The sequence below is a fragment of the Lissotriton helveticus genome, chromosome 1_1 (assembly GCF_964261635.1).
Source record: "Lissotriton helveticus chromosome 1_1, aLisHel1.1, whole genome shotgun sequence".
Classification (NCBI taxonomy): Eukaryota; Metazoa; Chordata; class Amphibia; order Caudata; family Salamandridae; genus Lissotriton; species Lissotriton helveticus.
Genome location: NC_136057.1, coordinates 2,084,862,901 through 2,084,877,589, shown reverse-complemented (window position 1 = coordinate 2,084,877,589; position 14,689 = coordinate 2,084,862,901). Strand labels below are relative to the sequence as shown.

The 14,689-nt window shown below is 46.9% G+C and overlaps 1 protein-coding gene across 1 annotated transcript in view; it reads right to left on the bottom strand.

The window, feature by feature from the left end:
* The window catches only part of MCOLN3 (mucolipin TRP cation channel 3), a 486,326-nt gene that overhangs the window by 167,318 nt on the left and 304,319 nt on the right, over positions 1 to 14,689 (bottom strand). The window contains exons 8-9 of the mRNA XM_078659269.1: positions 3,069 to 3,181; positions 2,837 to 2,986 (exon numbers count right to left, since the gene is read on the bottom strand). Of these exons, the coding sequence (XP_078515395.1) occupies positions 2,837 to 2,986; positions 3,069 to 3,181 (263 nt within the window). The remainder of the gene's footprint in view (positions 1 to 2,836; positions 2,987 to 3,068; positions 3,182 to 14,689) is intronic.

Below are 14,689 nucleotides of genomic sequence, written 5' to 3'. Positions count from 1 at the left end.
AACACTCTGAATTACTTAAAACTGTATCTTGCATAGCAGTGCAGTACCTTTATGTACGGTCTGACCAGCACGTTCTTGGTCACAGATATGTAGATTTCATTGCAATGCGTTAATTGTTTTCAACTTCTCTCCAGTGACTGGAGTTGCGATTTGACTTCACACGTGTTAAGGGTCGGTTCCGTACATGGACTGCACCACACGTGGCATGCACAAGCAGTTTGCTTGGAACACAGCAAACTCTCTAGGAAAGCACTCTCAATCTTCGGGCTACTTATCCCCTAACTCGTCGCCAGTTGTCGCATCCTCCCCAGCCTGGGTACCTACCAATGACTACGCCACTCACGAATCTTAACCTGTCTGTAACTGTGAACTCAACATTCTAAACCAGCCTTCATTGCATTCTGCCCTACCACTAACATCACAGGTGTAAGGAGTTCATCAGAAGCCAAAAGGTTTCCATAATTTCTTTCATGCAAAACACTATAGATTGTAGGCAGTACTTGGTGTGAGGCTTTGTGGCTAACGCCTGCAACGCAAGAAACATGTTATGTGGAATCAAAACAAACTACATTTTCCAGAGCACCATGTGACTGTCTCAATATTTACCATGCTTTTGGCCATCTTAGATCCATTGACTAAAAGTTCCTGTTCTTTCAGAGCACTGTTTACTAGACAATGTTGTTGGAAATTATCAAGCACAAACAGATACTAAGTATTTAGATTTTGAAATGCACTTTAAGATTGGAGTTATTCTTTCAAAGTTACAAACTCAATACAGCAGAATTAGACTTTCTAATTATGGGAGTAACCAAGTGAATCATCTTTATTGTAGTAATTGTTTATATCATTTGAGTCACAAATGTAATTAAGGTACTGCCAGTGCTGAGAAAGTGAATGTATATTGCTGAGTGTGAACACATAATACTAATGACTATTGAGCATGGTAAATCAAAAACTTGATTTCTAACTTCAACTTTACAATTAATCATGGCCGCTCTCCATCTTCTACAGTCCACCGCAATCCTAACCCATTATTCCAGACAAAATCTTCATAGACCTATTGCCTTCTTACCGCCTATTCTTCTTTGTGTGAGGAAACAATTTTCTCACACAATGTTTTCACGAGTGCCTTAACTCTGGTCAATTTATACTCTAAGTAAATTGAAACATGAGGCCTAATATACAACTCCAATACATATGAAAAATCCCAAACTCACATACACAAATACAATATGCTTTGTATATAATCATTAGGATTGGGTGCTTCCTTTTACAAAAGATACAGCCAACCTATAATCTTCAGTATATATAATTATTTGAGCATATAACTGCTTACCCACCTTGACCTCTGGACAGTCTTCAATATGGTCAGTCATTAATCATGTGAGATAAATAATTATTTCCCCTACAGCTTTGATTTGCAGTAAAAATATTCTGGGAATAATGTAGACTGAAAAAAACATGGCAATACAGTTGTCTACTGAAAAGATAGAATGAGAAAAGTTTTGGCCACAAATAAAAGTGAACAAGTATGCATTATACCGCACCGGTAAGTGTACTCTACACAGGGGCAAAGAGGCATCCACATGCTAAAGTTGAGGGAAGCATTTATAGTGAGGTGGGGAAAGGGAGGAGGACTAGTAAGGGTTTTTAGGTATCAGGGAAGTGCAGCATTGAGGTGTAGTAAGGGGTTCACATGGTTCAGGGTTTGGTAGCGCCAAACAGTAGTAAGGGGCTTTTGACATTCAATGAAGAGTAGCTTTAAGGGGAATCAACACATGTTTGGGGATCAGCTAAGGGTAGCATTAAGGGGTGGTTTGGGACTTCTAGGTTTCAGAGATAGGTGGGTAAAAGGATGGTAAGGGTTTTTCGGTGTTCATGGAAGGGTACTATTAAGGGTTTAGAAGTGTGCAGGGAGGGTTAGGGATTGTAGTGCTAAAGGATATTACAAGGTTTTTGGAGTTCAGAGGAGGGTGGCATTAAAGCACAGTTCTGGAAATTTTAGGGTTCGGGGTGATAGCGTAAAAAGGTAGTAAGGGAATTGTAGGGTTCAGGGGAGGGTAGCATTAAGGGGACATAAAGTGTTTTAGGGTCAGGGAACAATAGAAATGTTTTTTTGGGGTCAGCGTAGCGTTGCATTAAGGGACGTAAGGGGTTTTAGGGCAATGAGATGGTGTTTAAATGTTTATTTTTAGTTAACTTATAATGCTCAAAATACAACAGGTAGGACAGGTAGGACTTTTTAGCATGTAGGGGTAGTAAGAGGTTAGTACTAGTAGGATTCTGGAATTGGTAGCCCTCGGGGGTAGTAAGTGTGTTTTTCTACGGTTCAGGTGCTTTAAAAGACCAGGGATGTGAAGCATTAATGAAAGATGGAGTTTTATTACTGCAACAATTTAGTCTGTGGCTGTCCATGGAAAGACTTTCTGAAGAGAGACCATAACAAGCAGAAACAAATGATTTAATTATACATTCAATCACAGCAAGCATTAACAGTGAGCATCTGCAACCTATTTTCTTAACCTGCAATACATTAATTTACTGCTGCTTAGAGGATGGCAACAAAGTAGGCCAAAATCTGAAAATACAACCCTGATGACACAGGCATCTCATTCCCAATAACAAATTGATCATGGGAATTTTAAGAAGTGAAAGATGCAGCCTGCAAATGTGCTTTGAAATGTTTTACATTATGCAATGCTATTTCTTTTAACTTTTTTCAATAATTCCCAATAGGCTATTTCAGCACGGATAATATATGAGTGTAACACTTGAACTATGTGAGTAGCAATACGATTTTAACTGTTAGAAATTATAATGCTTTTATGCTACTTACCCTGACTTGTATTTCCATCTTCAGAACTGAACCAATTATTGTTAAAATATCACTAACGATAATAAGAATGTACCACCCATTGATGAATTCCATTTGATCACTCCAAGACACTCTTCTTTTGTAATGATGCTCAAAGAATTGCACAAAATCCTGAAAATATTATGAAAGCCAGTTATTAGCTACAGTAGGATATTGGATTCATAAAGGTCAGGAAAGACAAGCATTTACTCACTCTCTGGAGTCGAATTCCTGTCACCACCGATCGTGTGCACAGGATTAGTGAAGAAAGGCAAACTATGATCACAAATGCATCAAAAATCATCAAGTAATGAGTATTCTTCCGAACTTCAAAAGGAAAAAAGAAAATGTTAAAATTAAAAGAAGTAGTCCTAAAAGTCAGTTATTATATCCACTCCATACTTAACAGTTTTAGAAAATGTATACTTTTACACTGTAGTCAAATATTGTTCTTTCAAACAACGTATTCAGATATAAAGACCACCTTTTACATTTTAGGTAAATTCACATTTAAGAAACATTATCCTCGCAGTTGCTTCCTTAGATATTTACAGTGTTGATAAATTGTGTCCCCTTTTAGAAGCTGGCTAGATTATCATAATAATAATTAGAATGATAATTTATATAAGGTAAGCCACAGGCTGAATTTTCTCTATGCCATTCACTGGGTTATATAAAAATTAAGAAACTAAAATAAAGTAATACAATTATGATGAGCCCAAAATGAAGAAAAGAGAAAATTACAAGTGCTATTTTAAGGTGATCATAATAAATAGGCGGTTCTGCCGTCGAAAAGCGTCAAGCTGATCGTTTGAAATAAAAACAACTTTTCTTTGATCGTGATCCCATGGTGTCAGCGCATTATTCCGCACGAAAGGAACCAGGATTGGAAATTATATACATAGCCAATAAACGAATTTCTCACGGACCCTGGAGTGCGAGTCTTTTGTGTTTCCTCTGATCTATCGAGTGGGGAACCCTTTCATATATATATATATATATATATATATATATCTTGCACACGCTCTAAGCTGGAGGACACCGCTGAAAATTGCCAGGCGCCGCTGCAACAAGGAACACGAGACCCAAGAGTTCAGGTGAGAAGATTTTAATCGGCACCTTCGTCCAACATAACGTTTCGGCCTCCGAAAGGCCTTGGTCACATATATATATGGGCCATACACCTTGACACTGGATTTCCGGCGCTTCGCTTTAATAAAAAAATGGAAGGGTAAGCAACAACTCCATTCCTTACGCGTTTCGGCAGTATGTCGCCTTGAGCACAGGTGAGCAGTCATTTCAAATTACAAATCCTGTGCGTTTATATACCCAGTGAGGAATGCCATGATTTTGTCTAACCCACATTAGAAAACATGGCATGGATTTCAAAGGACTGCAGTGTACATTCCTACTTTATCCCAACACTGCAGTCATGTGCTTAATAAAACTTCCTCAATGTGTACGTTATTCCTATTACCCTTAGGAACTACTGCCAGAATGGTAAATGTCTTTGAAAGTGCCCTTGTCTAGTGACAGCTGGATGTATGTAAATATCCTTCCACACTTCCCTTACCAGCCTCCACAAAACATTTATCTCAGGAAAATCCTCATAGCGTTTTGGTGGAAGTCGGTGGGTCAGGCCCCGGGGGAAAATCACAAGAAAAAGTCTTCGCATCTAAGGAGCCCAGGCGGCATACTGCCAAAACGCGTAAGTAATGGAGTTGCTGCTTACCTTTCTATTTGTTTAATAAAGCGCCTGAAATCCAGTGCCAAGGTGTACAGCGCTTATATGTATATATATATTAACTGAAAAAACCATAGGTTTCAGGCACGTTATAGTTAGGAATTAGCATTTAGAAAACCTTAGAAATTCACTGAAAAAACCATAGGTTTCAGGGGCGGTATTGTTAGTTGGACATTTCACTCATAAAAAACCCCCGTTATAGTTAGTTCAGCTAACTGTAACTCGGGCGCGCGCAATGCACTGCTGATAATGTCACATATTACATCCCCATGACATGATCAGTGACATCACTGATGACATCTCAAATGACATCACTGATGACATTATCCAGTGAATGTGTGTTTTTCTGAAAATTAAATATGTTTTATATATGTATATCTCATATATATATATATATATATTCACTGAAAAAAACATAGGTTTCAGGCCTTATATAGTTAGGAATTAGCATTTAAAAAAACCTTTGAAATTCACTGAAAAAACCATAGGTTTCAGGCCTTATATAGTTAGGAATTAGCATTTAAAAAAACCTTTGAAATTCACTGAAAAAACCATAGGTTTCAGGAGTTATATAGTTAGGAATTAGCTTTTACAAAACCTTTGAAATTCACTAAAAAAACTATAAGTTTTAGTGGTGTTATAGTTAGCTGGACATTTTACTCATACAAAACCATTGAAATTGCTCCTATATAGTTAGTTGTACTAAGTATATATCGCGCACCCGCAATCCACTGCTGATGATATCACATATTAGATCATACATGACATGGTCAGTGACATCACTGATGACATCTCAAATGACATCACTGATGACATCATCCAGTGAATGTGGTTTGCTTCGTTATTTAAATATGCATTATATATATAGCAATTTGCATTGAAGAATGAGTGGATATATATACATAAATATTTGGATGGAGGATTTAGTAGCAGTGTAATTGACTGTTTACTTGACCAATTTATAATGTCTTACTAAATATAGTGGATAGTGACTAAACTGTGTGAATATCTGTATCACTTTGTCAGTTGTTGTGTAAACTGATTCTACAGTTGGTTACTAGCAATGTGAAAGTCTATATTAGTTATTGATTAGTTAACTGAGTATTTGTATGGGAGTGTGAAAGTGTGTGTGGTTCGGTGGAGGGTGTGTGACTGTCCAAAGATGTGTGAATAGTTTATTCAGTAGATATATGAAGTTAAAACTAAATGTTCTAACAGTTTGGGTGAGGGAATCTCTTTATGGGTGTGGTGACGAGCAAATATATTTCTCAAAGGTACAGGTCCAACAAACTAGAAAAATAAAAGGCAGTGTATGTGTCAGTTGTTGTATATAAATAAGTATACATAAGACACAATGATTGTGTGAGTGACTGTATGGATAACTGTATACTTGTAATAATGATTTTATAATTCACTAAGTATGACTTACTATCTAAATAAATAGAAGAAGTGTTGTTTGTATAAGTGTTTTGCTAAGTAAATATGTAAGTATGATCCATTGTTTGCATAAGTGAGTAGGTTGACTTCATATGTGAATAGGATGCGTGCTGTTGTTTAATGTCGATATAGATGTATAAGTATTTTTGATAGTGTTCTATTGTTCATTGACAGCATGTATAAGTGAATCCATAGGTAAGGATTAGATGTGTGTATACATGTATGAATCACTGAGTGGATTTTTAGATACTTGTATTGCTGTGACAATGGATTTAAATATGATACTCTGTATTTTACAAAGAGTGATGAAAAATTGTAATAGTGTATGAAAAGGTGTATGTGATTGTCACGTGGATGATGTCATCAGTGATGTCATCAGTGATGTCATTTGAGATGTCATCAGTGATGTCACTGACCATGTCATGAATGCTGCCATAACCACGTGCCTCATCAATACAGGCCCATTGCGAACTCAGCACCACAGCACCGCAAACTTATGTTTGTATCGACTACTGCCTTCGATTTAGCAGGGTTCAGAACTTCAATTCAGCTTTGGATCTACACTACGCACAGCATTGAAGTTATCCTTCATTTATGTAAAGCAGAGACATTTCTAGTCTAGGTCCTCAGACTTTGTTAAAATAAGTGATACAAATTTTTCATCGGTATCTCTGCTGAGTACTGCCTTCGATCTACAGTGCGGTCAGTAGGGTTGACAACTTGATACCAGTTGCGCATCAGCACTACAGAGAACATTGAATTCACTCTCAATTTATTTAAAGCAGAGACAATGGTGCGGGCTGGGGCGCAGTGCTCCGCTTGGCGGGCTGGGACCTGAGACGCTGCACCCTATCCCCCCAGCGTGGCAGTGTGGTCCCGGGGCCTCAGCTGGAAGCGGGAGTTAGCGGGAGAGTGCCGGGGCCCGCGACCTTTTGGGGCGAGAGACGCAGTGTGGATCCGGACCCCCGGCGGCGGAGTTGCCTATTGCCCGACATTTTGTGTACATTGCTGGTGCGGCGGCCAAGGGCACGGCGAGACTGTTCTGCCACGGAGCGCTGTGTGGAAGGTACAGATACCACGGTGAGCTGCGCCTGCTAGGGGCCCTGGGGGCTGGTGCTGGACTAAGCGGTGTGGAGCGGTGGGTAACGCGGGCCAGACCTGGGCTCCTGGTGACTGCGACGGGCCCTGCCTGGCATAACGTTGTGTGGTGCGGGCTGAGGCGCAGTGCTCCGCTTGGCAGGGACCTGAGACGCTGCACCCTGTCCCCCCTGAGAGGCAGTGTGACCCTGGGGCCCCAGCTGGAAGGGAGAAGTTAACAGGAGAGTGTCGGGCCCTGCGAACTTTTGGGGCGAGTGACGCAGTGCGGCTCCGGACCTATGGCGGCGGAGTTGCCTATTAACACTGTGTGGTGGCAAGTGGGGGTGACGCCTGCCACTGGGGCCTGCTCCATATATTGAGACCTGCAGGCCATACATTTTGCGCAGCGGTGTGGACGCTATGCTCTGGCTGGGCGCAAGGAGCTGGCTGGGGAGAGTTGAGACACTGGTGGTCGGTGGCGGTGTGGGGGAGCGGTGAGCGGCTTGCAGGCAGGCCACTGTGAGCTTGTGAGGTGGGAGGCGCGGACCAGACCCGGGCCCTCGACGGTGGAGGTGGCCCTCATCCGGCCTGCACACGCGGATTAAGGTACATTGCAGTGGTGTTGGCTGCAGTGCTTTGACCGGAGACTTGGTCCTGCAGGCTGTGTGCGCTGTTGTGCCCTGAGTCCCTACCTGCTGCTTCTCTATCCCCTGGCGCAGCGGCTTGGACATTGCTCTGTGTTGCTGGGCTCTGTCTGGTGGCCGTACTGTGATTGTGCGCCCCTGGGGCACTCTCCAACGCGGACCCGGGGTGAACTGGGGAGTCCTGGCCCCTGCTGCCTGAGCTAATGCCACCTGGGGGGTCCAGTGCTTTGGACTCATTGCTGGGGAGGTGAGGAGATCTGAAGAGACACGGCAAGGTGTGGAACCTCCCTCCCGCCAGCTCCCTTGAGCCTACGGTGCTACATACTGACTATACTAAGCGACACGTGTGGACGGATTTTAACTGCAGATCTGGCGATGACGAGGTCCAAGGGGGGCAGAGCGGACCCGGCGGCGACGGCCAGGGACACATCGGTGATGGCTCTGTGTGGCAAGGCTGGAGCGGCGGCACCAACTGACAACTCCTCGCAGATGGCTGAGGACTCGCCTCCGGTGACTCAGACCTTTATGGCCCCTTCATGTCTGAGCTCAAAACAGAGATAGGCTCCTTACGCTCGGAGGTGCAGTCATGAGTCAAGGAATTGCAAAAGGAGGTCACTGAGATGGGAGATAGGGTTGATGGGCTCGAGAAAATAGTCGATGCACGCACGAAAGACCAAGAGCATCTGTGGCAGAGCGTGGCGGCGTAGGAAGAGCAGAACATTGAACTGCAGGTTAAGCAGGAAGATCTTGGGAACAGAAGCCGCCGGAACAACCTCCGCATTCGGGGTGTCCCACTCGAAGAGGAGGGGAAAGACATCCTGACCTACATAGCGCAGCTCCTTCATGAGGTCTGGGGGGACGAGGAAGCCTCCCCCCCGACTTTGGACTGTGCTCATCGAGTCTCCGGGCCGGCGGGTAGAGCGGGCTTCCTCCCGGACATCTTGACACGCGTGCACTACTTCACCGAGAAGGAGGCCATCCTGAAAGTGGCGAGGGACAAGCCAAACCTCACCTATGGAGGCCACAAGATCCAAATCTTCCAGGATCTGGCCCCAACACCCTGCGCCAACGGAGAAGCTGAGGGCCCTCAACATCTCTTATCAGTGGGGCCACCCCTTCGCCCTCATCTTCCGCTGGGAGGACAAACGCAGGGTCATACGGTCCTACCGTGAAGCGTCTCAGCTGCTTAAACTGTCGGAATCGCCGGCGCGCAGCCCTTCTCAACCGAGGCACCAGGAGAGGGTCCCTGCCCGCCCGGACTGGACCAAGGTTCAGTGGCACGCCGCTGCCCTCCGGTGGATGAGAGATCTTCCTCGCAGGCCAAGCAAGACATCATCATGCACATCCGCTCTCTTGAGGGCGACCGTGAAGGCCCGGCGTCGCATCCGTCTACCCCGTGACCCGGAGTCCGATGGGAAACAATATCTTCACGGCTTTTGTCGCTGTGGGCGCCGCCCCTGCCCCCCGGTCATGATGGCGATAAGTGGTGCTTACACCCCATCCGTCCGAGATAATCTACTTGCACGCTGGCTGAGATGACACTTCTTGCAACACCTCGATTTCTGCCATGCGCCGCTGCCGCTGGATACGACTCTAACCCCCTTGCTGTGTGGATGCTCTGTGCCCCCTGTGGCCTCTTGGCCTTCCCTACACATGAGGTTGAGCAATATCAGACGCAGAAGATGGCCCCCTACTCGTCCACTCGTGCAGTGGGTCTGGAAGCACAGGGGGAACGTCTTGGCCACCCTGCATGGCCCACTCCGGAAGGACATATTATGGACACTGCCATGCTATCCAGGTCTGTGCAGCTTCATGGCACCCGACTCCAGACTGGGCAGCGGGGATACCGGGGTCCATGTCTCCTGTACTTTCTGTGGGTGCCCCACATACTGTCCCATAGGGAGTGACATTCCTGAGTGCGTCCAAACAGTTGGGTAGAGGATGCCCGGTGACTGGGGTAGTCCAACGTGGCCCTGTTGGCCTTTGTTGACCTTAGTAGTTATGGGGCCTGCTTGGCCGCCTATCAACTCTCTTCCCCCCCTTTTTTTCTTCTCTTCTTCCTACTATTTTCCTTTCCTACTTATCTCTTTTTCCCTCCTTCCCGTGTCTGTGTGTGGTGGGGTGGTGACAGGGCAGTTGCAGTCCCCTGGGTGGGATGGGCGGGGAGGGATTACCTCTGTACCTTCCCCTTCACAGTGGCGGGAGTGGGGATTTTGGGCAGATTCTGAGTGCTGCACGCTATGGCTGTGAACATCCCTAGGCCCCTGAAGGTCTTGACATTTAATGTCAAGGGCTTGAATTCGCCTAATAAGCGCAAGCAGGTATGGCGTTATCTTCTACAACAACAGCCCGACATTATATTCCTTCAGGAAACACACTTACTGCTGGGAGACACAACACGCATGGCGCATCCCAAGTACCCTATCCAGTTTTGGGCGGCTGCGGACACTAAAACAGCGGAAGTAGCCATATTGTGCAAAGCTGGCTTCAGGCGGGGAGACACAAAGCCCTATAGAAGTGTGGATGAGCGCTTTCTCAAAGTTACGGTACACATGGGGAGTGGCCAATTTACCCTATGTAACATATACGCACCCAACCAGTTGCAGGACAGATATCTACAGACACTTCTGTGGGATCAGATTCCATGTGGTGACCCGAACATGATATTCGGTGGGGACTTTAATTTAGTCTAGGACCCGGACATGGATCGTAGTGATGTCGCTTTCAGTGGCACCAGGGCAATGTCCTCTGCTCTGCGCAAGCAGATTGCGGACTTGGGGTTGATTGACGTGTGGCGTTACCACTGCCCGGACCTGAGAGACTACTCATTTTACTCACATGCCCATAGCTCCTATTCCCGCATAGATTTTCTATTAATGTCGCTGGAACTGCTGCGGGACACGTTGGGAGCCTCCATCTCGGACATACCACTGTCGGACCACGCTCATGTCGAACTGCTCCTGCAGGACCCGGTCGCGCGTCCCGCCCGGGAGGCGCGCTGGTTCTTGCCGTCGGGCATCCTTCGGGATGCAGCGGATGTCGATAGCATTCGGGAGGCCATAGACTCCTATTTTGTTTCTAACGACACCCCGGAGATGTCCTTCCGGTGATGTGGGACGCCTTCAAACCACGATACGGGGACACATCACTTCCCTGGCAATTGCTCGGAGACGTGCAGCCTGCAAATTTGAAGCTGATCTGGCGGGGGACATCAAGAAAGCCGAGGAGCATGATCGGAAACGTTCGTCACTAGAAACCAGGAGGAGACTGGCTAACCTCAGGGGGCAGCTTCGGCTTTTACGCACCAATAAGGCGGAGCACTCTTTGCTGGCACTGAAGCAAAAGTACTTTGAGGGAGGGGATAAGGTTGGGCGACTGCTGGCGGGGAGGTTGAGGGCAGGTGCAGCTAAGGTCCAAATAGCTAGTGTCCAACTCCCAGATGGGTCGAGAGCTGTCTCGGAGAAGGCTAAACAGGCTGCTTTTGTGGACTACTATGCCACCTTGTACGGGAGGGAACCCGCCTCGGCGGACGCGATTGCAGCTGTTCTGGACGGCTACGAGGGGTCGTCACTGTCTTCGGAGAGTGCGGCGGAACTGGAAGGCTCCATTACTGAAGAAGAGGTCACGGCGGCAATTAAAGATCTCCCTTTGGGGAAAACACCAGGACCAGACGGCCTACCCCAATCTTTCTATCGCACATTCCAGACCCAGCTTCGATCCTATCTCCTACGGCTGTTCAACTCCTTTACCGAGGACGCAGGGCCGTCCCCTGATATGGGCATGGCAGAGATTGCACTGATCCCAAAACCTGGGAAAGACCCCACGATGTGTGCTTCTTATCGCCCTATTGCCCTCTTGAATACTGATCTTAAAATATATACTAAACTCCTTGCCAAACGTTTAGATCCGTATATGCCGGGACTTGTGGACCCTGATCAGACGAGATTCATTCGAGACAGACAGGGAGCAGATAATGTACGTAAGCTTGCACACCTCGTGGGGGAGGTACACCACTGGAAAATCCCGGCTTGCCTTCTATCCCTGGAAGCGAGAAGGCGTTTGATCGGGTCGACTGGGTCTTCCTTAGGGCGATACTTCATAAATTTGGGCTGGGCCCGAAGATGATCACAAGGATTATGGCCCCATACATAGGGCCTCAAGCCAGAATCCGGGTCAACGGCGGCTTAACACCACCGCTAGCGATACACAGGGGCACCAGGCAGGGGTGCTCCCTATCGCCCCTATTGTTTGCCCTCGCAGTGGAGCCCCTCGCGGAGATGATACGACGCGAGCCGGACATCCACGGAATAGTTCATGGTGGACTAGACAACAAGGTGGCGTTGTTCGCAGATGACCTGATCCTCACCCTTACGCGCCCGCGGGTGTCTCTGCCGGCCGTCCATACGGTGCTTTGCATATACGAGAGGGCCTCCGGCCAATCATGATAAGTCTTGGGCTCTCAACCTCACCATCCCTCTTCAAAGGAAGCTGTGCCCTATCAGTGGGCTGAGCGCCATATTCGATACTTGGGCCTCACTCTGACCTCCTCCTTGGACGCCTGGTCATCCGTGAACTGGCGGGAAAGCCGAAAAGCGGTTCTGGAGGATCTTCGAAGGTGGAAGCCTCTGATGCTGTTGTGGTTAGGCCGGCTCAATGCGGTAAAAATGTCGATCCTTCCCAAAATCCTATACGTGTTCCAATGCCTCCCCACCCCAATCCCACTTCACTGCATATGGGGATTGCAACGCGAGCTCACGTCTTTTGTGTGGGGCGTTAAGTGATCCCGGTTTTCACAGAAGATCCTTATGGCGCCACGGGACAGGGGGGGCTTAGCTTGCCCCAACTTAGTGCACTACTATTGGGCTGCACACCTCCGTTTTGTGATAGAGTGGGGGGTGCGAGAGAGTGAAAAAGGATGGCTCCATATGGACAGAGCGGTAACAGGACGCTCTATCTGGGATCTGCCGTGGCTCCATCGGACAGCCTGCTCTAAGAGTGCGTACATGGCGGTGCCCACGAAGACGGTACTAGACATTTGGGACAACATTGCTGTGTCCAAAGGGCTCACCACGTTCCTGTCCCCACATACTGAAAGGCTGGCGCGCTCCCTTGGGTGACTATAGAGGCTGATTACTCAGATCTACCACATTTTGCAGCATCCGCCGCTTGTACTCACCCACCCATACCAGTGCCAATGGCAACTGGCGGTTGACGCGGACATTGAACCTTCGCAATGGGACAGATTATGGAGAGATATCCCCAAGATATACCGGAGTATCCCACAGAGGGAAAATGCCTACAAACTCCTGACTCAGTGGTACTACACTCCTCTGCGGTTGCATAAGATGTTCCCCACTGTGTCCCCATTGTGCTGGAGATGTCGGACTGCACCAGGGGATTTTGTACACATATGGTGGGCGTGCCCTCTCTTAACTGTCTTTTGGAAGGAGGTCCTCAGCCACATCAGAGGGGTGTTGGGGTTCCCTTTGCCTGAAGCCATAAGCACAATCCTACTTGGCATTAAACCTCCCAATCTCAAGGCACTTACCCGCAGCGATTGGATTTTGACGCTCCAAATGCTGGGAGCAGCCAAGCAGCTTATAGCTCTGTACTGGAAGAGGGCCGAAGCACCTCCCATAGCCTCCTGGTTTGTGAGGCTCTGGCACGTTCTAGCAATGGAGCTCCTCACAGCGTGAATAGAGGCACGCGACACACGCTTTGGGGCGGTCTGGAAGCCCTTAGTACGTTACCTCTGCTCAATAGAACGTGCGCGGCACATGCCCACTAGACTCCGGACTCTGCACCTTTTGACGACGCTGTCACTCCCACGGACCCCAATAGATTGCTCCCTTAGTCGCCCTGCAAGACGCAAGAGCTGTCGAGGTTGTCTCTGGCTAGCTGACACCCCCCCCCTATTGAGTAGCACGCACACCCTGTCCACACGATGCTCTCCCTGTCTCTCGCTTCCCGTACTTTTTCCACACTCTTCTCCTTTCTTTTTCTCTCTCTAGACTTCACATGTGCTTGTTGGCCCCCATTGGGTCGTTCCGAAGTAGTGGGCTGGTTGCCCTTCATTCATTCCCAATGGCTTGGTGCTTGGGCTCCATACGCATGGTGTAGTTACGACAGCTGATGTTAGGCCACGCGGCCGGCCCCACTGGGGTTGTAGGCAAGGCGCTGTGTTAACTTGTTCTTCTATGCAAGACTCATGTCCTATTTGCTATTTCATACGCGGCCGGCCTTGATGTAAGGTTGTAGGCTTAACGCTGTGTGCCCCTGTCAGGGGAATTATTTCATAAAAAAATAGATTTGGAATAAAGCAGAGACAATTGTACTATGTCCTCAGATTTTGTTAAAAGTATGAACAGTAGGAAATTCAGCCTTCATGTATTTAATGCAGAGACAATTCTACTATATGTCTTCAAATTTTGTTTAAATAACTGACAAAAAGCATTCCTCCATGTCTGTGTCAATAGCTGCCTTCGATCTACCCTGCGACAGCAGGGTTCACAACTTGAATTCAGCTTTCCATCTACACTACGGACAACATTCAAGTTAGCCTTGATTTATGTAAGGCAGAGACAATTTTGTTAATGGATGCCACAAAAAACATTCCTCAATGTCAGTACTAAGTACTGCCTTCAAATGTGCACTGCGATCAACAGAGTTCACCACTTGATACCAGATGCGCACCAGCACCACAGACAACATTAAATTCATCATCGATTTATTTAAGGCAGAGACAATTGTACTGTGTCCTCAGATTCTGTTAACGTTTGTGACAAAAAATAATTTGTCGATATCTGTGCTGAGTACTGCCTTCGATCTACAGTGCGGTCAGCAGGGTTCACAACTTCAATTCAGCTTTGAATCTAATCTACGGACAGCATGAAATTTAGCCTTGATTTATTTAAGGTAGAGATAATTGTACTT